Below are 25,060 nucleotides of genomic sequence, written 5' to 3' on the forward strand. Positions count from 1 at the left end.
GGCAAGCGATTTGGGAAGATTAAGACGGCTTTGGGTCACGACGCTATGAGCTGCACATTGATTAAGAAGTGGTACAACCGGTGCATCGGTGGAGGGCAACCCATGCTCCAGTCGGCCATCAACATGCCAAAAGGACCAGGTCATTGCCAAAGAGAACACTATGGTGATGCGGGACTATCCTGCGACTATCCGGGAAATTGCGGAAAAGGTAGGCACCAGCGCCTTCTCTTCACATTTCATCATGACCGAAGATTCGGCCATGAAGAGAATCGCGGCGAAATTCTTGCCGCAACTGCTCACAGAGAAGCAAAAGCAACTTCGTGTTGAAGTCTCACAGAACATGCTGTATTTCACAAGCAGTGACCCTAACTCTATGAACGCCATCATCACTGGTGACGAGTCTTGGGTGTACGGGTACGACCCAGAAACCAAATGTGAGTCATCACAGTGAAAGCATTCCACGTCACCAAGACCAAAGAAGTCCCGCCAAGTGCGCAGCAATGTCAAAGTGATGCTGAGTGCTTTCTTTGACTCCCGCGGTGTGGTACACTACGAGTACACACCATAGGGTCAAACAATCACCGAAGAGTACTACAGGGATGTCCTCCGTCGCCTACGTGATACTGTGTGGTGCAAGAGACGAGTTGTGGTCAACAAGAAACTGCCGCATCCATCATGACAATGCTCCTGCACATTCCCCACACTTGGTTCAGACATTTTTTGTGAAATGTCAGACTCCTGTAGTTCAACTCCTCAGTCTCCTGATATGCCCCCCCCCCCCCCCCCCCTGCGACTTCTGGCTGTTTCCCAAACTCAAGAGGACATTGAAAGGAGAGCGATTTCAAACAAGAGAGGACATTATGGCTGCAATGACATCTGAGCTAAACTCCATTCCGAAAGTGGCTTTCTCAGAATGCTTCCAACAACGCCAGCATCACTGGGAAAAGTGTGTGGCGTCCTAAGGGGACTACTTTGAGGGGGATTAGGTTTCCAGCACTCCAATTATGCCATTTTTTTTTTTCTGCCACCGAAGGTGGGATACTTTTCTAACAGACCTCATGTGACAGTGGCGTAAGATATACTGCTACATGAAGGAAATGTTCGCCTTACATAAGCCAGCTTCGCAACAGCGTTGGCCTTCACAGACATATTCTCCTGCCGGAGCTCTTCCTTGATTTCGTCGATGCATTGGGAAATGTATTTAGTCTGAAAAAAAAAAAAAAAAGACAGTCAGCATACAGATCAATAAAGAGATAGTTTGGAATTTAAACGTTCTGGTGAAAGCAAAGGTGCATCTTGCAATATGATTAACAAGGTTACTTGGAAGTGTTTGACGAATAGTTTTGACATAGTTTGACGAATATGATGCACTAGTCAGAACTTAAATAATGTCCCAATCCCAACACGTACTTCGTCAAACACTTTCCGTAAAATAGTGGTACACACCTGGGAGCAGATATGTGCCACTGTTATGCAGCTATGTGCCACAGGAACAGCAAGAACACGCATCTTGGTGAGAACATACATCAGGAACAGCAAGAACACACACTGGTAATTTCAACACGTTCGTGTTAAAGGGCCAGTAAACAACCTCAAGGTCGAAAAATAGTTTTAAAAAGATATATGTGCACTTCTACTTTGTGAACATGCTGCCACAAGAGTCTTGTGAATACATGCTATATTAAGGAAGTTGCCAAGGTTAGAACACCATTTTCAGCTGGTTTCAAATTTTTGTGCGGTCTCGCCACCCTTTTCTTATAGAGGGAGGGGAAATCAAAGCCCGTGGTCGTTACTCTGCCTTCTTCAGCAACGTCACATGACGTCAGCCACAGACGCCATCGGCCAACTCAATCTCAAAGCACTTTTGCTTGCTGAGATGCCTGGCTGTTCACTGTTCACACGGTGCCGACGCTTTTCAGCAGCCCAGTCGCTCAATTTGCAACTGATAACAATTCGCAGCGAAACAGCATTCCAAAACCTGGAAATACAATCCACCTGATTTCACAGCGAAAGTTTTTATGAGATTACAACTAGGGTCATGCGCGGCGCCGTAGTTGTCCACCGCCGCAAGTGCCCCTAACCACTACCACAAGAAATAAGAAAAAAAAAAAACTTAGTACCATGGACACAGTGGGGCTCGAAACATGGTCTGCTGGGTGCCCAGCCCAGTATTATACCACTGAGCCATGCCCGTGCTTGGGACTTGTTTGAAAACTTGCCTTAGGCAGTCTCGATGTCAAGAAAGGAATTGCGTTAATATGAGTAATGAAGCATTTTAGAGCAACAAAAGAACAACGAGGCGTCACACAATGTGAATAAGGGAACGAGTGGGTCGTCCAATGCTCCAACTCGTTACAAAAGCTTTTTCTTCATCACCTATTAACTGTGGCGCATACCCACTTAAACCATAATTCCTAATCGTCGTCAGCTACTGTGTGAACAATTGGCACAAAATTCCTTGCAAGTGTTCACTTCTCAGAAAAATGACGAAAATATCATAGCGAATGCCGGCCTACTACCCAGAAATTATCATTATTAATGCCATAGTGGGTACCCAGCAAGTGTGCTTGCCACAGTTAGCAAATGAGTGTTTAGAAAAGGCTCTGAAAGGCTGCTCTTCTAGCTTTAGCTGTGCTGCACCTTCCGTGCAGGCCTGGCATTTGGGGGGGGGGGGGGGGAATCGGCAAACTGTCACACCATCTGAAAACAGCAACATAAAACACAAATAATGCGTTTAATAGTGGGTGTTCTGGTCAACAGATGGCACAACAATCTGCTCACTTCCAAAACTGGGCCAGTGAAGTGTCCAACTTTCGATACATGGAGCCTACAGGGGGGGGGGGGGGGGGGGGGTATTCGCAACTCGCATGATTGAATAACTCTGTCATAGCTGAGGGGAGATATTATGGCAACAGGAACTGTCGTTGAGTTCACTACTGTTGGTTGAGACCTCGCTTAGACCAATCCACGAACTGCGTGCATCACGTTGCCGATCACAGAGTTGAAATCACTGCGCGTGGAAGGAGGTTGGTCAGGTGCATGAAACATGCGCAGGAATTCTTTTTTTCTTTAATGGAGAATTTGCCTGGCATGCAGTGCTGTAATATTCAAAAAACTAATCGCTGCGGTCTACTCTACGATATGCTGAGGGTGTTTGGGGGGTGTAAAAGAAAAGTTGGAGCCTGTTGACGGGCCTTTTAAAGAAAAAGCTGACATCGGCAGCATTGACCCAATGAATGCATACAATAAGTATGGTCACAGCAAGAATCGAACCTCAGCACTCTACGTGACAATCAAGTATTCTACCACAGAGCCACACTATGTCTCGGAACTACTTTTCAAATAGACCGTAATGCTTGTGAAGTGTCAATTGTGGTTGATTACAGATATACTCCTATCATACAGCTGTTACATCGAGCTAACACCAACTGAAGTTAGGTGAAATCTGCTGAAGTTGATTCACATAGCAGTGTCCAGGGCTACCGTATTCGCCAGCACCAGCGCTTCATATCAGCTTATCGCTTCTGGTGTTGCTAATGCTCATGTGCCTGTTGGCATCGTTGCACAAGTGCAAACAACTGCTTATGTAAACATCTGACCTTTCAACATATGTCTATGCATGCAACATTTGTACATATATTTAGCATCATTTCATGACGCTCAATAAAAAAATTACTACACGGTAATGTTCCCTCTGCATTTTTCGCATAACGTCGATTCCCAACGTTCGCAAGATCTGCAGAACTCTTTTTTTCTTCTTTGGATACGCGGCTTTCCAGTGCAATCACGCATGCACACATGGAGAAGTCGCAGTCTCTCGCAGCGGCCCCAGTAAAGATCAAGAGCACCATGCTCAAATCAGCCAATAGCTTATACTTGGCCTGGGTCATAGCGATTTTGATATTGTAGAGTTATTTAGGAAGAGAAAGCGATTTTTAGCTGGCCCAGATAATTTATTTTAAATTCCAGGCCATGTGCTACGCTAAAAAATTTGGCACGTATGTTCTTGGAAGCTATTGATCAGCAGCATTTTCTGACCATGCTCAAAAAGTGTTCCAGGCCCCCTTCAAGGAATGTTTACGCCATTGGCTCTCACAGTGTCGCACAGGTATCATTTCATTAAGTGTTTGGTGCTTGGCATAATCTGACTCTTTTCGCCATAGTTGTTTCTCCCAGCTTTGTGAACCTCATGTGCTGAAGATAGCTTTTCTGCTCTATACTTTGGGTTTTAACTTTGAGTTGATAGCTGTTCATCAGTTGTTAGTTTGTGGTTTCAAGCACATGTTTCCCAGTTGCTGTTGCTTTTTGGTGACAGATAAAACCTTGATTTTTTCTGTAAATTTTAGCTAGAAGAGAGATCTTGTCCTTTCCAGTTCTTCTTGCGTATTTTCATCAAAAAGCATACTGATGGTGTGCTACCTCAGGTTACCATGAAATGGCAGAATGGAATATTTACATTTCAAAAAGTTTAATGCATCAAAAAAAATGAATTATCACTGCACTGCTTTTTCATAGAAACAAGATGCAGTACAGTTACCAACCATGAATGGAAATTGAAAAGCACAAATGTAAAAAAACGCTTGTCATAATAAATGTCGGGGGTTTAACGTTGCATACCCACGATATGATTATGAGAGATGCCGTAGTGGAGCACTCCGGTAGTTTTGACCACCTGTGGTTGTTTAACGTGCACATCAATCTAAGCACAGGGGCGTCACGCACTTTCACCTCCATCGAAAATGTGGCTGTCGTGGTCAAGATTCGATCCCGCGACCTGCAGACAGATGCTTTAAACGCAATAGCATTAAAGAGCTCGTTTGGAAAGACTTTCAGCATTGGTGTCGGCGTCGTTGGTTGTAAGCGAGAAATGTAGCATCTTTGCGTGACCAAAAAATTGAGAATGATGCAAATAAAATAAGCAATAAAAATTCTGGGTCTGAGTGGCGATCAAAACACAGTTGCACGCGTGGCAAGCGAGTGTTCTACCCCACAGCCACGCCTCTCCTTGTGAATGCAGTGAAAATAACTTGCTCTGCTTGGAAATCTAGTGAAAGTAACTTTCATGCTCTACAAACACACGCGTCCTGTATACGTGCCTCACAATACAACATGAAATATTGTAGTAATAATGCGGGGCACAAGCGCACCGCCATCGAGAGTAAGAACATGGGATTATCATAATGACTTCAGAGTTTAAGGCTAGTCACTCACTACAGAAAACACACATGCCACTGCACCCTTAAAGCCACATAGTGGGTGCAAGTTCGAAAAGATTTATTAAAACAAGTGTTTGGAGTGCGCACTCGGAACAGGATATCGATATCACGTTCAACGTTTCATTTTCGCCTACAACACCCAGCTAGACGCTTAGGCTGCCATTTTCCGCAAATACATGCAAATAGCGATGCTGCAATGATGCCTAACATAATTATACTGCATGCTAGGTTTATTTGCCATAATTCAAGCTTAAAAGTAAGCTTACGGCTTACGCGAGGTAGCAGTCGCGGACTAGAACAGCGTCCAAAGCTCGAGACAAGAGTGATTCCGTCTGTCAGTGCACCGAAAAATGTGAATGTGACAATCCATGCGAAATGTCTCAAGGGACACCCGTGAAACCTGCTTCCGTACGAACTACACAGCTTCAAAATCACTACAACTTCTTAGGCTCGAATCACAAGGACGCAATATCATCTAGAACAGCGGTGTAACTAGGCAATAGCAAAGTAAGATAGTGCTCCGAAACATCTCAATGTGACAATCCAATGTCCTCCCGGCCGCATTTTCGATGGAGACGAAAATGCCCAATGGCCGTGTACTTTAAGCTTGGGTGCACGTTAAAGAACCCCCCTGTGGTCGAAATTTTCGGAGCTCTGCATTGCGGCGGCCCTCATAATCATATGGTGCTTTCCGAACACACAATCATTCACGTGTCCAGAGGCAACCGGTGAAGCCCGCTGAGGTGCCAACTGCACAGCTTCAAAACCTATGCACTCTGATCCCGAGGGACGGCGGTCGGCGCAGTCTCACCGACTTATCTGACACTTGACGCCCCCGAAATATGGGGCTAGGCCTCCCGCAGTTGCAAGCAGTACGCGACGATCTCTCACCTCGTTCTCCTTGTTGTTCCTAATACCGCGGACGAGGTCCGTCAAGTTCTTGTCGAACATTCGTTCGATATTACCCTTGACTTTCCGCAATGCCATGTCTTGCGATACTTGATAACCGCATAAAGCTTGCGGCTTTCCTAAATGCTAAACAAAAACCCAGCCGCACCAGCGTATGACCAACTTGTGTGGGCATAAATAACAAAAAAAAAGAGAAAAAAAAAGTCATGTGACCTGGATGGATAAATGGATTGATAAGGCTCACAACAACGCCTCCTCCAGGAAGATGCCTGTCGCATGAGAAGAAAAACAGCTGCCACACCCTTTTCCTCTTTCATTTGAAAAATGTTCTCGGTCGCTAGCGTCACTTGTGGCGGACGGTGCTACAACGCAACACTTTGCATAGCCTCCGAAACAGTAGTGCACAGTTTCAGGTCTCAAACAACTCTCGACTGACGCGCCCCTACGGGCCGCAGATGAAAAACGCTTAGCTGGTTCCATGACCTCCTCTATAGATTAACGACCTGCCTGTGCTACAACGCTCCTGCGTGTTAAATTTGTTTTTGCTTGTTTATTATTTTTTAGCTCTGACTTGCCATGGCAAAGCGTGGCGCTACAACTTACCCCAATCTCTCGCAGACGGGTGAAGGCTGCGCAGGCATCGCACGTGTTGTTTTCTTTGTGGTCGTGGTGTGTCGTAACTGGCGTTCTTTGACTTTTGTTTTGCTTACCATTGCCTGAAGTGTGACAGCACTGGTCGCAGCAGTAAACTATTTAGGTATGGTTTACTGTTGCGTTCCGTTCTGTAAATCGAGCGGACGAACATCAGAGCGAACGAGCGACACCTTTGCTGATCAAACGACCACAGCCACTGCAGAAGTTCACGTGTGCCGTGCTTCCATCTATTATTAAGAACCCCCTGTTCAAATGTGAAAGGAATGACAGTGTAGCCCATACAACTGCTCTTGTGAAGCACATTCTCGTGAAGTTTCTGCAACCTTTTCTGGCAAACTTTTCCAGCAACGTAGCCGAGACTCACGCGAAAAGGAAGTTGCTGTACGCCAATCCACAGTCACGAAAGGTGCTCAAGGTTTGAGCTTGGCAAACAAATAAAATGTTCTGGAATTTCAAAATGAATGAAGTGTGTTCCTTCTGCATGAGAATTTTATTTAGTATAACATAGACGAGTTTCTGAAATAATGGTCTTAAGCATTTAACTAGTGGGTTAATCAGGGGCACAACAGTTAAGAGGCTCTACTAAGGGAAGTGCAGCAAAATATATTTTCAGAAAGATTCGGGTCAATTGCAGTTACAGAGATGCATTTGAATTTTGCCTTTGTAAGTGACATAAGTGTGCTGGTTTCAATGGGACAAATGATTAAGTGCCGCTGCTTGTAGCAGGCTAAATGTATGGTAAGTTCAGCAACTTGGTCCACGTTATGCATAAAAACGGTTTGTTAAGTATGGTCATGGTTATACGTAGCTTATGCTGCTTTATAAAAAGCCTGGAGCTAATCGTACTCCATTTAATTCGTGATCTCGTAGTAATACGTGTGCTAAAAAGCTTCCAACTCTGAAACTGAGACTCGGATGATTCAATGAGCTACAAGAAACGAAAATGCGAGCATTGCAGTTTCGGCACTTCTCTTCGTTCAAATGGGCGGAATAAATTGCACAGCTACAATAGCCCTTCAAGGTTTCTACTTCCGTGAAGAATGACAGACTCCTCGACCATGAAGACGTTGAAATGTTATGTCTGAAGAACCAAGTGCCATATATGTTTTTGTTTAAACGGCGGCACCCTGTAAGAACCACCAGTCGCGCACGGCAGGGCTCTCATTGACATTCCCATTAGATTGCCGACTTTATTAACGATGGTGTCGCGATGAAGATCGCGTGAATGTTCTCCACACAGCGGCACAGAAAGTTTTTCACAGAGCACACACACAGCAGCCACGTTGAGTAATTGTTGGGACCACTGCACTGAGACGAGGCATGCTGTCAATGCGCCTACTTCACGTTCTCGGCCTCGTCTCTGCGCACTAGTCAAACAGACAATTCCAAGATCATCTGCTCCAGGACGTCCGAGCACGCTAGTGTCTCGCTTTAATCCCCCTGCCCCTTCCCCCTTTATGCGGGATCGTCAATGAAGTTGTTTCACTCACTCAAGATCATCACGCAAGTTACTAAAGGAAGAAAAAAATATATCTGCCGCGGCACATTAGAAACCGTTCCGACGGTAAAAGAAAAAAAAAATACCTGCCGCGGAGCACTCGAAACGCGGGAACCGTTCCGACGGAGCTACGTACTTTTCAAGTTGTCGCGTCGGCTCGTATGGGGTTAAGTTGAAGCGGCCTCTCATGACACTTTTGTAACTAGACAAACACGTGACCCTCCACAGTTGGAGTCAAGCACAGTCGTAGAAAAACCGATATGAGCAGGTCGCCAATCTATAGAGGAGGTCGTGGTTGCAACACACGGCGCTTCAGCGAGCATGGGAATGATTGATGGGTAGTGCACATTTTTGTCTAATTTTTGTACTTATAGTCTGCTTTTGGCTCCGTTTGTGTTCGTGTGGCTTGGAGCTGTTTTTTCACGAAAACATAAATGAGCAAATGTTCACCGTTTGCGCTTCACAACCTTATTTTTTTTAAGTTTACTATTTTGGATCAAGTTCCTAGGTTCAAAACAATTTGTTTTCACTGTCAAAACAAAACCGTAATCAGTAATAAATAAAGCCGCAAGTACGATTCGCCGCCCGCAAGTACGAAGACTAAGGAAAAAAAAGAGGCTATTACCATGGGCTGACAACGGCACCATGGGCTATTCCATGAAGCCGTCGCATGGCAAACACCCGCACTACCTCCTAGCGGAAAAACAGATAAACACTTCGCGATTTTCGGCGAGCATCCGCTGCGGCTATAGTGTACTAGAATGTGGGGTAATGTGTTCAGGCCAAGGAGATATCCTCCTTGGTTCAGGCACCCCTAGAGGTGTGCGCCGAGGTGATTTCGACCGGCGGCGGCGTGGAGGTCGTTCAGAGTCGGCGGCGGCGGCGTTGTCGGCGCACGCCGGTTAATTCATCGGCGGCGGCGCGCGGCCAATTTTCATCGGCGGCGGCGGCGCCGGCGGCGCGGAAACCGAAACTAAAAATTCAAAAGGTTCTTCTGCCAGAGGTTGCTGAATTAGTTGAAATTCAGGGATTTTCATCCAAATAGCACTAATGACACTACAAAGATGTGTCGACATGACGATGAATGCAAAGCGTTTTGTAAAATAGTTCTTATTTCGCTTTCATAATAAAAAACGCGTATTTCAATTTATGTCCAAGTTCTACCACGAATGTGCAGCACTTTGCTTGTTTTTTTTTAATTTAAGATGCGGCAGTTTGTTTCTGTGGTTGGCTACGTCATACTTCATGAAACCTTCTTTCATTGAACATTGAGCAAGCACCGACGCACGTCACTCAGTTCACTTTTTTTGAATTGGATCTCACTTTTACATTGTACGCTGAACGAAAAAAGAAGCACCTCTGCTACGAGTTTTATTATTGCGATTGCAGGAAACCGCTCTTTTGAGTATCTGTCATGCCTTGAATGTTAATTTCCTTCAAACGAATCGAAATACCTACTTTTCACAATATGAGAACGTTTTATGTAGCGGTATAAGATGCGGAAGAAAACGAATCTGCGAATTTAGTCAACTAGTCCTCACCGTTGTGTTCAATGAATGAAGTGTAGACATAAGCGTGGTGCAAAAGGGGCACTTGACCCCTTCAAGCTGCACCAGCACTTGCTACCCACTCTAGCGAGAGCAACACGACCCCCTCCCTCAGCCATGATACAAGTTGAAAGAAGGGTTTGCATCCCCCCAAGACAAAAACCTGTCGATGGCCATATGTGAAGATGAGAGCAAATGCAATATTTTCTCAGATGCACAGTCCATACTGGTCATGACCTGGATGCCCGTTGACCAAGCCTGCAGAGAACGTTGACTCCCCGAAACCTTTGTGCTCGGTCAGGGGAGGGGGACACCCCTTGCAAGTGGGCCCCATCAAAATTTCTCTTAAAAACGTCACAAATAAGAATGCTTGAAAGTACGTATAAAACATTCAACTTTTCAATGCTTTTTTTGTAGCGTGTACACGTGATCAATACCCATCAGGTGTGTGAGACAATTAAAATCGCAACTGCCACTCTCGACTGGTTCCGGAAAAGACTCAATAGAAGAATGCAATTACGAGTGCTGGGAACCTACGTTCGTTTGTCAATTTGATTTCTAGGCATGATTTTAATTGTTATATAAACAAAAATAAAACCTGCAACATGTTTAAAAAAAAGGCTGCTATTGCAAGATGTGTGTTGCAAGACGTGATTTTTCTAGACTTACATCTCTGAGAGGCACATCTGGTGTCACAAACGTGCAAGTGTCCCCCCTTTTCCCCACGACATTTCCCGATCCCCCTCCCTCTCTCTAATAAAAAGGCACCAATGTAGGTCTCCGTAGGCCTCCGTGATTGCCTACTGGCGCGCGGCGGGCCATTTCGGTTGCTAGGACCAACAGTACCGATTTCGACATGCTTTATTGAAGGTGCTGAAGGATCAAGAAAAGGCCCATTGTTGTAAATTTCTTTAGAGTTCAATGATAGCTTCTTTGTGAATACCATAGATTATCGAACCTCACTTTGTGTATAATGCTCCAATGAAAAAAAAAAATGGTTTCACCCTGGGTCACTGCAGAGTCAGAAGCCATCAGATGAGCAGGCGTCATTAAGCCTCTATATAACATTGCTAAGGTTCAGCACATTTGTACAAACAATTCTCGTTAATTGAACATTGAGTATAATCCTTGCTTGGGTTATTATGTGTGAAATATAAATTTGAAATTTAAAAATTCTCATTGTGGGTTTCTGCAGCAAAGACACGTTGATTAAAAGTGATGATTCCGGAGCTACGGCAGAGGTAACATTCGTTATGTTTTTTTTTTCGGTTATGGTAATGGTAATGCGTTACCTTTTTTATGCATATATAGAACGTGGAGCCGTGAAACGTTCCCCTTTTTTATTAGAGTAACGAGTAACGTATTTAGTTACTTTTTACTGTAACGGATACAACCCTAAATATATAGACTTACAGGAGTGATGTCGGCCCACACCGTCAGTTGCGGTCTATAGTTTGGCTGTAAACATTACATAGATATATTCCTTTTATCCAGCACGTGATAGTGAAGGTTCGCTCGACCATTGATGTTCTCAACCTTTGAGGAATACACAACAGCTTCTTAATAATATGCATATCATCCAACAGAAGCGTGCACTTCGTTTCGCTAAAATTTACAGTCAACGTGAGTGCTGTCGTCACGCCGTATGTTTCAGGTCGAAACTTAGCCTACTCAAAATACCCAAAGATGTCGATCCACCTAGCAACGCGTGGCTGCCCGCTGACGGTTCTGTATGAAAATAGCATCCACAGTGGAGCCTGTCGCATCTGCTGAAATTTTATCGCAACATTATTATACTGTCACTTCGCTTGTATTTTTGTGTCACTGTCTTGCGCAGACACCGCCATTGTGGTTCAGTAGCTAAGGTACTCGGCTGCTGACCAGCGGGTCGCGCGATCGAATCCCGCCTGTGGCGGCTGCATTTTCGATAGAGGCGAAAATGCTGTAGGCCCATGTGTTCAGATTTGGGTGCATGTTAAAGAACCCCAGGTTGTCATAATTTCTGGAGTCCTCCACTTCGGCATCTCTCATAATCATATGGTGGTTTTGAAACGTTAAACACCTCATATTAATCAATTGCCTTGCGCAAAGTACGCTTGGCAGTCTGCGAAAATTCTAGATTATTTTAGAATCTTCTGATAAGCTTGAGACACCTACAATATGGATGATGTTCGATGCCACGGGTATATATGGCGACGTACCTTCACACAGATCATATTACCGACAACCAATGCTCTGATCACTGTTATCTGCGTAAAGCGTGAATTTCTAGTACTTTGTACTTTTCTAGGCACATGTTCATGAAATAAAAAGTGTCTTCTTGAGCAACCCAAGTACCATATTATTTGCCGTCGCAACCACGTGGCAATAAGGTAAGTAAGATGAGAACGGTGAAATGATTGATACAAAACAGTGAGATGGGGCGTAAGTGCACGGCCAACTTTTATTTAAGATGTGTATACCACAACCTATTTTCTTCTATAGAACCAATATAATGTGGATTTGTTAAACTACTGTGAAGTTGAATGTCAAGAAACGAAGAACACGAACTTGGAAAGAGACAGTGGAGACGAAAAGTGATAGGTATCGACGTAAAGTTTGATCGATCATTCCACGCCAAACGTCCAAGGCGTTTTGGCGCCTATCTTTGGTGTATTCGAAAAATGTCGGGATGATTTACTCCATTGAAAGCAGTCTATTGCGGAAATGTTTTGCAGAGAAAAATATTTTTGGTTTACCGGCTATAATACCGGCTATAGGCTGGGCCCTATATCGAGTCCTAAGATAAAAGCACATTTACTGAGCGAGTCTATGTAGGCTCCATTTATTTTGCCGACCCATGGTTCCGAATATTTAAAACCTCCTACTATGGCGTGCCTTGTTGTCGCATTGACGTTCCGGCTTGTAAAGCCGAAAACTTTATTTTTCAAATGATAAAACTGTTCATATCTCTCCCTCCCCGGAACTCATTCTAGGTTCATTGATAAACACCAGTCATATATATTTAAAAAATGCTTGAATATCAACTATTCATAACTCTAATTTAAGGATGTGGAAATGAAATGGCCGTCACTAAATGACCGATGAGGTGAAATATTAACATTAAAAAGCATAGTAAACGTGACTAAGAAGCTAATTCTACGCTAAAACAATGTAATCTGAACTAATTATGTCACTACACATCTAAAACCTCATGCAATGTATATTGCATACCTTGAAGGTGCAGTTATTCAAGCGCTTTTTGCAGTGAAATTCGGCCATAGAGTCAATCCCTTTCATGGTGGTGCCATTTTTAAATTTGACGTTTGAATATATAACGAAGCATTAGGAAATTCTTTCCGTGAAACCCCTATTTTTTTGGCGATGTAATTGAGGATTGTATGCATTGTGTTGGCACGAAGTTTAATGTAGGTGATGTGTTTGTAGAGTACACCGTTCCCTGACTGTGGTGAAATAGAAACAGCACGTTATGTTAATTCATCACGTGATCTGCTCCCAAAGAACAGAATACATAACGAAGTGCGTTACTAACGAACGGAGGAATTAAATATTTCTCGGTCTTTTAATGTTGTTTCTGCAATCCAATCTACAAACGTTTGTATTAAACGAGCATGACGGTACGAAGGGATGGAATTGGGTTCTGCAGCTTGTTGTGACACATGTGCCACTCCAGGTCACCTTTATTACGTGACATCGGAATCTACACTGAGCTTGATCTATGATTATATACCTAATCAACGAAAAAGAAGTGCTAAGCTCCAGATTCATTATTTATGTGGCTTCAAAGACGAGAAAGCAGCACGATTCGTGAGCAATCGAGCACCCGTTCTCTCTCTCTCTATTGCGTTGAACTGCTTGTGCCCTCAGATGCCACTTCAGTTTTTTCTTGAATAAATGTGGCAATTGGGAAAGTTGTGAGCACTAAACAAGACGTTAAGAAGAACGAGAGAGACAGGATGGGTGCTTGTGAACGTCGTGAGGAAGCATTAGTTTGCGCTAAAAATTTCCCGATAGCAATGCGCCATCTGGCTGGATTTCAAGTTTTCTTAAAATGTACGATGACACAGACCATGGGCTTTTGTCATGTCATTTGCTACCAATTAAACAGCGGCTGCGTAATTTAGGGTACCATGAAAATTCTCGCGGCAATATTTCAAGAAAGAAGGAGGCAGAAACGCACCATTCATGCCGTACCTGATCCTTCATAACTCGCGGAAATAAATTTATTCAAGCTGAAACGTGGTCGAAGAATTCTTTTACCTCTCGGCAATCAGAGAGGCTTTTAATTCTCGAGTCTCTTTATGAGATATTGCTGCCATCTTTTTCCAACAGGCCTGCAGTTCTGTTGTACCGACACAACATAGCAATGCCCGTGTTTTGTAGATTCTTTTTTCATTCCCATTTAAACACTTTTCCATTCATAGTCATCTTTGAAGCGCGTAAGAACTTCCTGCCGTCCCTCACCCATCATTGCGTTTTTCCAGTCCACACTGCAAAAGGCTTGATGGCAAGGTCGTTTTCCACGCTCAAGTTTCTCGTACCCAATTTTTCGCGCTCTTTGTGCTCTTCAAGGAATGCAGAAAGACTACAAATCGCAACGAGCTCTACACCGTGCCTTCGGGACTGGTATGGGGCAAACATGTTGCGAGTGGTGTCGCAGTGTTCTGCCATTGTGCTCCGTTCGCTGTTCCCTGCGCTCAAGTTGGGTCGACATGGGGCGTCGTTGCAGTGCCATTGGTGTCGTGTTTCCCGTGTCTTTTCTTATACAGTGTTCTGCGAATAAATGCCTCTGTGTAGCCGCTGGTGCCGAGGTCACGGATTACGTTTTTCCTTCCTTCCGCAGCTGTGGTGATAATCGGTGGTTGGATTATTGGTTGTTTATTTCTTTTAGTTTTCTCGTTTAGCTAGTTTTCTGTATTCTTGCCCAAGAAAGGTGACCTAGGACATTTTTTTCTTGTGGGAATGGCCATAGGTATGTGAGTACGTGGTTGCAGCTCCACATTTCCAAGTCGTACGACTCGGACTGCCCTGCCAACGGCCCCTATTCTTTTTCTGCTCTGTCAGCCATGGCCGTCACGTTCTTCCAAACCTTTTCCTCCCTCCTACTTCTAAACTCTTTTCTCCACTTCCTCCCCCCCTCCCTTCAAGCCACTGAGCTCTGCTCTCGCAAGGAAAGATAGCGTCTTTTTCCTGTTCTTCAACCACAGATTCATCCATTCAGGGGAAGCTTTCATGCAGTAACTGGTTTGGAAGGCAGGTAAGGTTCGCGGAAACTCACCTCACCCGTAGCTACCGAGCACAAAACAAAGCTTAGCCGAGATTCATGAGAAGGCTATAGGAGATTACACAGCAAGATGAAAAGAGAAGATATTTTGCCTAATGAAGTATTGCGAAAGCCACTGGGGCCATCCTTTCCTTTACCACCATCCCCACATCTATTCGTACATTGAAGTAATGAGAAAAGTCCAACCAAAAAATATTAAAAAAACGACGTTTTGAAGCCAATCTCTCACCCCTGAGGAAGAAGGCGGACCAGCTTCAAAACATCAGTTTTTTTTTGCTTAAATATATTTTGGTTGGAGTTCTCATTCCTTCAGTTTCTATCCAAAACAGACAGGCTTATGTCGATTGTTCACCTTTGATTCCTGTCGTACATTATATCCTCGCTGCTCCGATAAACCCCCTCATACCGAAACATTTAGAGAAGCAATGACAGGTGCGCAACCGTAAACAGCCCCTCTTCCTTCTTGGACGCTTATAGCTCTGGTGTGCGTGTGTGCGCGGGGGTTGGGGGGCAGAAAGAGAAGTACTGAAAGAAAAAAATGTTGCATGTTGTATTTTTTTTTCATTTGTTGCAGCAGGTAGCTAACGACCTAGTCATTATTTTCCTTTTGAGGAAGCATCATACAATACAACACAGTCATGCCCACATAAAAAGACGCAAACACAGGCGCTGTATTGCAACTGATGAGTTATTGTCGAAAAACTCAGCTTATGTAGGATAACACGTACATGTGCACTAACCACAGGTCCTTCTAATGAAAACAAGTTTTTCTTGCAGTGTTTTGCAGGAAGACTTGATGAATATTGAACCATGAATGCACCTTACCTGATATGAACCTCGGGACAGGTAACAGACTATTCAAAGAACGCGACCCTGTCAAGTCATGGTTCTCAGATTTTCTGCTGACAGACATTTTATATTACAGCATTCCACACAATGACCAAATTACAAGCGTGGGCGAATGTATATACCAGCATAGTATCAACAAATTTCAAAATAGCACAGGTATTTACAGCAGCCAATTCATATGGTAGTTATTGTATTTAGTGCTATCAGCGCGCATGTGCCTATCGCGGAAATTGCATGTAATGTTGTTTCTCTTTAATAATATTATTTAGAGGCAGTAGAAACAACTTGATTTTGTATGTTGAAAGCTAATATATATATATATATATATATATATATATATATATATATATATATATATATATATATATATATATATATATATATATATATATTGTAAGATGGCGTCCAGTACCCTCAAGGCTCTTCTTTATTGTCTCGAGTATGTGCCCCACAACCTAAACTGGAGTGGTGATGATGAGTATGTACAGATCAAAAGATGGAACGAGTAATGATGCCCACACTTATTTTCCCCGCGCACTTGATCGGCCGACCCGACCGAGACTTAGGCGGGAAAGGTACGGCGAACAAAATGTTTAAGGCGTGAAACGTGAACTATCTCGGATGCACGGTAACGACGGTCCGAGGAACCCTCGACGGGAGTGACAAGGTAATTGACAGGAGATGTTCGTTCACTAACAACGTAAGGTCCAAGAAAGCGTGACTGAAACTTTTCACACAATCCAGGTGTACGAACAGGCGTCTAAAGTAGTACTTCATCTCCAGGACGGAAGGTGACATCTCGACGAAAGCTGTCACATCGTTGCTTGCGGTCTAGTTGACTGGCCTCCGTGTTGAGTTGAGCACGTTGCCGTGCGTCAGCGAGTCTGGAGACGAAGTTTTCTGGCGTAGTCATGGACGTTTTTGTCGTTACATTGAAGAAAGAGGCGTCAATAGTGAATGTCGGCGCACGACCATAGACGAGGAAGAAAGGTGAATACCCGGTGGTTCGTTGAACAGCGGTGTTGTGTGTAAACGTTACGAACGGAGAGATTTTGTCCCAGTTATTGTAGTTCGGTCCGATGTACATGGATATCATTTCGATTAGAGTCCGGTGGAATCGCTCTGTCAGGCCATTTGTCTGCGGGTGGTAAGCGGATGCGGTCTTATGAACTGTGCCACAAGTTTTTAGAATTTCGTCAAGAATTGTCGACATGAAGGCCTTGCCCCGGTCACTCAACAACGTGCGAGGTGCACCATGACGCAACACAATGGCTTCTAAAAAGAAGGCGGCAACGTCTGAGGCGGAGCTAGTGTGTAGAGGAGTGGTCTCCGCGTATCGTGTGAGGTGGTCGACGGCTTTGACGATCCAGCGGTGGCCCGCTGGCATTACGGGAAGTGGTCCGACGAGGTCTATTCCGACAACCACATAAGGTGTATGGGGACATAGAATGGGTTGTAATAATCCAGCAGGAGCAGAAGTTGCTCGTTTCCGGCGTTGACACAGTGCACAAGAAGCGACATAATTAGCCACAAAGGTAGAAAGACCAGGCCAGAAGAAACGGCTCCTAACGCGCTTGTAGGTCTTCTGAAATCCCAAGTGTGCAGCTGATGGATCGTCGTGGAGTGCTTCGAGAACTTGTTTTCGCAGTGAACGGGGAAGTACTGGCACCCACCAATGCCCATCCGCATTGTAAGTATAGCGCTGCAGGACATTGTTGTCTAGCTTGAACTGATCATGTTGTTCACCTTTAGTTTGAGCGGCCATCGTCGCGTTTGAGCGACGACGACCGTTGTCGGGCAGCGTTTCGTTTCTTGCCTCCACTGACCACCTTCCACTGCACTTCCGACTTTACTTGCGTTTTATCTACTTGAGCACTGTCGTCTGAATCGCGACGGCGTTTTGCAGACGCCGATTCTAATTCCATGCTTAAGGTATCCAGATCACTAGGCAAATCCTCATTTTCGTGTGTTTTGTTCGCCAAAGAGTGCTGTGAAGCCGAGTTTAGAGGAGTCGAAGCAGCGTTGGCCTGGGACGCCGGCGATTCAGGGCGCGTTGCTTGCAGCTGCGACGCGGCGTGCATTGCAGGCGCAGGACGCGTCTCTTCGCTAGTCGTTGGGGCCGCTTGACTTCCCATCTTCCGTTCGGCGTTCGTGTCCGGGGCTGAAGAAACTTGCTTGCTTTTCTTCAGCACCGCCGTGTTTTCAGATGTCGTCTGCTTCTGTGGTGTCGCAGGCAAAGACGCTTGTTCCGATTCCTCCTCATCCATGAGAAGTTCACTCTGTTGAGTCTCTGGTCGTCGCCCTGCAACTCGTGCGTATGAACGGTTACACTCGTCCTGCTCATGACCGAAAGAGTGGCATTCGCTGCACCTTGGGACCTTACAATCGCGTCGCATATGCCCCGTACTTCGGCACCGCAAGCGCAAAGGCGGTCTTCCCGGCACCACGACCAGTGCCGTACTGCTGCCAATACGCACCTGATGGGGCAGTTGATCCACAGAAACGCCATCTTGTAGTTGCATGCGTATTACACGAGTGGTCGATTCAACTCCTTCAAAATCCTCGACTCTCCATCGGTCATCGGTCACCTCCTTGACGTCGCCGTATTCATAGAAGGCACGTCGAATAGCGTCTTTTGTAACATCGAACGCTAGCCAGTGCAATTTCATTTTAACCTCTTGCCGCGTCGGGTCAATGACGAGACATGCCCGGTCTTTAACTTTAAGAATGCCTTCGTCTGTCAGCGCTTTCTTTGCTTCCACGGTCTTCATGTTCAATAGCCACACGTGCGACATCTGATATGCTCCGATGCCACTTACTTGCTGTATGACGCCTAAATCTTTGAGAGGTTTCCTGAAGTCGTCGATGCGGTACGGTCGGCCGCTGACGTCGCAGTGTAGAGCTACTGCTCGACGCATCGCTTCACCTGATGGCAACGAAGGCAGAATAATCCTGTAGTCCTTTGGAACGAGGGGAGACGCTGTACCGCGGCCGGCGTCGGCCGCTGTCGCTGCTCGGGATGAGCTTTCCATCCTGCGTCTGCACCAACCGGCGTCCAGAAGCAGAATGACTCAGCTACGAAACCGCGTGGAGCAACACCTCCTGTTTTTCTTACGGACTACTTGCCTAGCCTTCACAGCGTTGCACCTGATGTATGAAACGGAGTATAGGTTCGCAGGATTGTCAGCTCCGCGCCGCTCTGCTAGGGTAGCTCTGCCTTCTCGGCATGGACGAAGGAAAAACTATGGTGGCTACAGGGTAAAGTGCGACGCGTGCTGCATTCTTGCCATGGAAGAGGGGTGCGCGGAACGCAGTGAAAATTCTGGCCGTCGCAAGGGGCGCTGCTATAGCAACAGGTGCTCGCTGCGCTTGCTTCGGCTAAAAGATTTGTGGGCTCGTTCGCTTTCTCTGAGCTGTGCCATTGCCTCGTTCGGATGCTTCGCTGTCGTTGTTTATTTGGCCACGTGTTTTGCGAACCAGCGCATGGTCAGTTTGCTGACCATGCCGTCCAGCCGTTCAAGTACATGCTTCGTGACTGGCTGTAAAGGCGGGTATCGATCGAGCTTAGAAAAGCTATCGGTCTTTAAGGCCCCGAAGGATCCCTCGAGACGTCAGCAATGGGCTCATGATATTCAGCGGGCTGACAAAGAACTGACAACAGACAGCGTTGTATGCGAGCGGCACTTCTACGAGAGCTTCACTGGAAGAACATACCGACACGTTGTAAACGGTGAGGTTGTAGAGATACCCCCTGATCGACCGAGTTTGTCGAACGACGCTGTGCCTACGGTGTTCCCGGACGCACTGAAGTACTTTACGAAAAAAGCACCCGTGAGAAGAAATGACCGAAATATATCTGAGTAGCATGGACTTGCTACGAAACGTCAAAAACGCAACTCAGTCAGCAGACAAGAGCCCGAAGTACTCGTGCAGCAACAGGAGCTCGAAATTCCTGATATTCCTGAGGTCAAAACATCTGACTCTGTCACCGAAGTTCAACGTGTGTGTACACCTGTCACATGGCCACCACCAAACTCCGTTGAACACCGTCAACGTAAATCTCCCCTAGGGGGTTCAACGGAGAAGGAGTTGTGGCATTCCACACGGAAATGACGAGGTTCTAACAGTTGCCGCGAGGGGGCTCAGCTAGCGCTGTTTGATTTTCGGAAAGGTATTCTAATTTTATCTCTATTAATTTTTTTGAGAATCCTCGTTATGCGGTTTTTACAAAAAGCACTATTAAGTAGCTATGCGACTAACAAACTATTAAAAATAATTTCAAATAAAAACGCCTTTGCTAAATGTAGCGATGCTGCTAGTGACGCTGGCCACATTGTGCTTTTAGTTGTTTTGTTGCCTGTGTACATGCCCGGTACGAAATTTCTTATGCTTCCTTGCCTCGTGAGCGCACATTTTGTGTTCTTCAGCCATGAGTGACACAGCGGACGACGTGAGAAGGTGGTGCGATATTGCGCTGGTAATGACGTTGATCGGCTGGCGCCGGCCGGCCCGACTCGCGAGGCACGGTGTGTAGGGCATCGGTGTTGAGAGTAAGTGAACTCTGGCGGGCGTAAATATATGTAAACAAACACCCGTTGTGAATGAGTACTACAACGAAAGAACGTTTAATATTGCCAAAATGTATTATTCTTTCGCTGCGGCCACTTAGTGCTCGAATTTTTTCTCTGACCTCTAGACTGCTGGGGACGAGAGTACCTCGTTTCGCTGCGAAAAACGTCCTTTGCGAAATGCTCCATTTACCTTCGTTTGCGTAAGGGTGGCCGTGTGACATGGACCGCATCTTCGTTGTCGTAAGAACGAGGGAGTTAAACGGTCTTCGCGGGTGCCCGTGTAACAGGGGTATTAATCTCCGTCTACCTGACGAAGCATGGAACAAGTTAACGTTTGGCAGTGAACATGACTCTGCGTTGTACGATAGGTGTCAGCTCGCGGGCAAACAAGTTGACCACGTTTTGCTGCCCAAGCTGGTGAAGTTCAAAGCTAATAGCTGGGAACAGAACTCATTGTGCTGCTTTGTGTACCTGAGGGGCAAAGTTCATTCACAGTTTACAGTCTTGTCGCAGGAAGAAGCACAGTCGGTACTCGACAGCACACATATGCACTTATATTGTGTCAAGGCTGTAGCATCACACCGGCAAAGTCAGGACCATCTGTATTCCTTGCTGGCAATTACTTTTCCACCAAGTGTACATATGTGTGTGAGAGTGGTGGCTCCTACATACATTGCAAATACACCAGAAAACTGCTGCAAAACCATATGCCGCGAAAGCGGCGTAACGGGGGCGTGTCCAAACGCCGAAAAAAGCTCGCTAACACAGGCCGTAGCTTACGTACGGCTCAGAAAAAGCTGCTGAATGCAGATTTCTTGGTGGCAAGAAATTGCCACCAAGAAATCAGGTACCATTGTCACACCAAACAGTGAATCAGTGAGTGCATTTGACAAGGGAGGCTTACTTTATCCTTGTGAAAATCGGGCCAGACTGGTGAAAACCTTGGAGGATGCTTTTACTTTTTTTCCACTAAAAATTGCATCCCTTCAGCATACATGATTTCATGCAGTTCTTGGCAGGAATAAAGCTGGATAGAGTTGGCTGAAATTCACAGCAAGGAACTGACTGCTGAAGTAGTGCAGTTTTTTCTTCTCCCACGTATGCACTTCTGGACAAAATCTTTAAAGAGAGCAGTGTCCAAAGGGAGCGCCGGAAACTCTTGAAGTTGAGAAGGTGCAATTAATCTGACTTTTTCACGTAATAGGAAAGTATGTGACAACAAATGTGTGACAGATGTGTCGTAAATAAACACGTTTTACCACTTCTCTTGCGTGTATTATGCATCTAAGGCCATAACTTAACAAAAATAATTTGTCCTAGTCTAGAGAGAACAATCGCTGAAGTAAGAAATTCTCCAGTCTCTAAAATAGCCTCCAGCCGCAGCATCCCGCTCACCTCTCGAAGTTTTGCAAGGAAAAGATGCCAGAAATGCTATTCATGCTGTAGGAAACCCCTTTAAAGCACAGAAAAATAAAGGTGGGCGAGGGGGAGAGATCGAGAAAAGCCGTACACTTAAATTTTAAAGAGTTTACATTTCGCGAAGGGAGAAAACACTAAAGTCAGCTATGCATGCGAGCAAGTGATTTAGTTTAGCTGAAGCATATTAAACAGTAAAAACACGTAAAAATAATGCAACGCGATGATAACTACACAGGACAGGCACTGAACAGTTCCGTGAGGCATGCCAGTTTCGTCAGAATTAAAAGCAGTTCGCTTTTTTTTTCCCCGTCGCTTAACACCACTCAGGACTTGCAACACATTCTTCTTAGCGAAATGAACGCGTAGCGCTTTAAAATACATTGGTGCGGTGTGTGCGCGGTTGTTTAAAACAAGTGAAACTAATGTGTAGCGGTTATACGCAAAGCAAGCAAACGCGGCCGCAAGCACCTCCAGTTCGGCTCGCTTTCAAGGATGGCCGTCGTTTCGAAATTTATCCGGTGATCCAACGTCTCAGCATATTCGACGACTGCGCTGCGCTCTTTGCAGAGCTTCTGTACATCGTTGGCGTGTTGCTTCAGTCGTTCCAGTACATTTTTCGTCTCGCCGATATACGAGGAGGGGCACTCGGCGCACTTAAATTTTGTAAATGCCACCGGGGGTCCTGTCCATTGTCGGCCGGTCTTTCGGGCGAGGGAGGAGGCGGCCCAGCGTACACGAAGGCACGTGCGCGATGCGAACCCCTTCTTTCTTGAAGATCCGCGCCAACATCTCGCTGGGTCCCTGAACGTATGGGACCAGTAGGCGTTTCGGGGGACTGCCATTTAAGGTTGATTGGAGTTTTTGTATCCTCTGTTGCTCTACGTGGTGGGTGGCGGCTCGAATGGTCACATGCCCTTAATTGGCAGCCCCCCGAAGGGTCAACAACACTTCTCTGTCTTGGTCGTTAAACAAGTTCCTTTCTCAGAATAAGAGAATGGAGTGACTCGGAAGGTTGTGAAAAAACGACAGAAAAAACCTTGCTTCGACACAGTAGATCTCGCTCGCGTTCTGGCGAGTCACCACAAGGTCAACATTACATCGAAAAAAAAAAAAAAGCAAGGATGGGGTTCGAGCTTCTACGTATGTGCTTCCAGCTTATCTCATTGGGGCAGCCTTCCGGTGTCATGGCGAGTGAATTTGGTCAAGTGAACCAGCGAAAATCGAGTAGCGGGTCGGCATTTTTTTCTTGTATTTTGAATTTTTTAATGTCTAATAACTTCACAGACTGCATGCCGTTTTTGCTGCATTAGTCTGTCTGTACTTTAGTCTACGCAACCCTCGAACAAAACACGGGCGTTTGAATAGTGCTGAAGGTCCCCTTTAGTGATCACTCGCTCGCTGGATTTCGTGCCAACCGGTTGTGCCCTCGCGATCTCCGACGTCAGCCTAGCTCTGGCCGACTGGGCTGGCCCTGTGCCATCTCCCGACGCCGATCTTCGACGACAGCGTAGCTGTGGCCTACTGAACTTGCCCTACGCGACCTCCTGACGCCGACAAGAGCTCTCGCCAGTGGTGCCCCGTCCTGAGACTTCTGCAACCGTGTCCATCTTTCCTGTCTTCTCCTTACTTCCGTCGTTCGCTGTCCCTGCGCCTCGCTCCCTCCTTCCTCTCTCTCTATCTCTTTACTTTTTAATACTATCCTTTTAATTCATTCTCTACCCCCATCCCTCGTGAGCTACTGTTGAGGTGTCTTCCCCCTAAGAGACAGTTACGGGGCTCGCTTTTCTCTTCTTTTCACTTAAGATCACTTTCCCCCTGGCGTTGGTAGTGCGTCAATAACCCTGTCTCAGAAAGAGATCCACTTTTACTGGAGATGAACACGTGCGTTGTGAGGCACAGTGGTGACATGGTGATGTTGACGTTACAGCAACATTTTTGATATTGTGGCAGTCACTTGTGTTTATCTTGTCATGATATAAATGTGTTCACATTCCTCAATAAAGTTTAGTTGCAAGTCAGCGCTCTGTTCCTGCCATTTTCATGCTCTTTCTTTTCTTACTTTGTGAACGAACTTGCTCAAGCTTTAACTTTAGCAAGTTTTATTCACATTATTCTCATAAACATTTTTCTTCGTGCTGTGGTATTTTGGTTGCAGTCCTTTAGAAAATGTTGCACTAGGACCAGAATATTGCACATACATCATCATTGATGTTTGCCTGGAAACTTGACCTGATACATTTTTTTTTTCGTTTATGTATGCTGCCTCCCTTAATGAAGTCAACTTGTACCATCTGGAGCAAGAATGAGCAATAAAACAGTTTCACCGATACCATATGTTCACCACTTCAATTGTTGTATAATCTTATTTTCTGTTGCATCAGCTTTTCGATTTGGAGGTGTTGAGAACCAGAGCACATAACAAGTTTCATTGTTTAACAGTCAGCTACAGAGCTAAGAGGCAGGGCTGTCATCAGAAGCTGCAAGAAAAAAATAACATTCGTAAATAGAGGTTCATTGAATACCTCAGCAATGCTCATAAGTATAAAAGTACGTACAGAGAGGGGAAAAAACACTATATATAGAGTGATTGTGCACCAATGCTACTTCCATAACGCTATCAGAGAAAAGTTCATTTTTCAATTGGCAGAATAAATATTACAGAAAAGGTGCAAGAATATGGTTTTTTAAATTGTTTTTCTTCATCTCTTCATTCGTATTGATGGGGTTCTAGCATGACTATGCATGCTACTCCAGTAATAAACTTGTAGTTGAAAGCAAAACGTTACGAGGCGGAAGTAAATTATGCTGTACATGACTTCCATATCATGATTATCACGTTTGCACCAGTCATGATCACATTCCTTCGTCGTCCATTCACGTCCCGTAATACCGAATTCGGTATACGCGAAGCTAGGAAATGGCGGCGAGTGCATCATTAAGGGCCCAATATACACCGATGCCACGTTGACGCGCGCGCATGCTGGGTGCAGCGACGCTACACTATAGCAAAACGCGAGCACAGGCGCGACCAGCGTCCGTCGGCGCGACCCGGCAGCAACCGGCGCGAAATGCGACATGCTGCATTTCGCGGCGACTACGTTACCCAGACAGCA

General features: G+C 45.5%; 1 protein-coding gene across 1 annotated transcript in view; it reads right to left on the bottom strand.

Moving 5' to 3' along the window:
- The window catches only part of g (adaptor-related protein complex 3, delta 1 subunit-like garnet), a 330,226-nt gene extending 323,911 nt beyond the window's left edge, over positions 1-6,315 (bottom strand). Inside the window, exons 1-2 of the mRNA XM_075875995.1 lie at positions 6,108-6,315; positions 1,111-1,206 (exon numbers count right to left, since the gene is read on the bottom strand). Of these exons, the coding sequence (XP_075732110.1) occupies positions 1,111-1,206; positions 6,108-6,203 (192 nt within the window). The 5' untranslated portion in view covers positions 6,204-6,315. The remainder of the gene's footprint in view (positions 1-1,110; positions 1,207-6,107) is intronic.
- Positions 6,316-25,060: the final 18,745 nt, after the last annotated feature.

Source organism: Rhipicephalus microplus, chromosome 10 (assembly GCF_043290135.1).
Source record: "Rhipicephalus microplus isolate Deutch F79 chromosome 10, USDA_Rmic, whole genome shotgun sequence".
Classification (NCBI taxonomy): domain Eukaryota; kingdom Metazoa; phylum Arthropoda; class Arachnida; order Ixodida; family Ixodidae; genus Rhipicephalus; species Rhipicephalus microplus.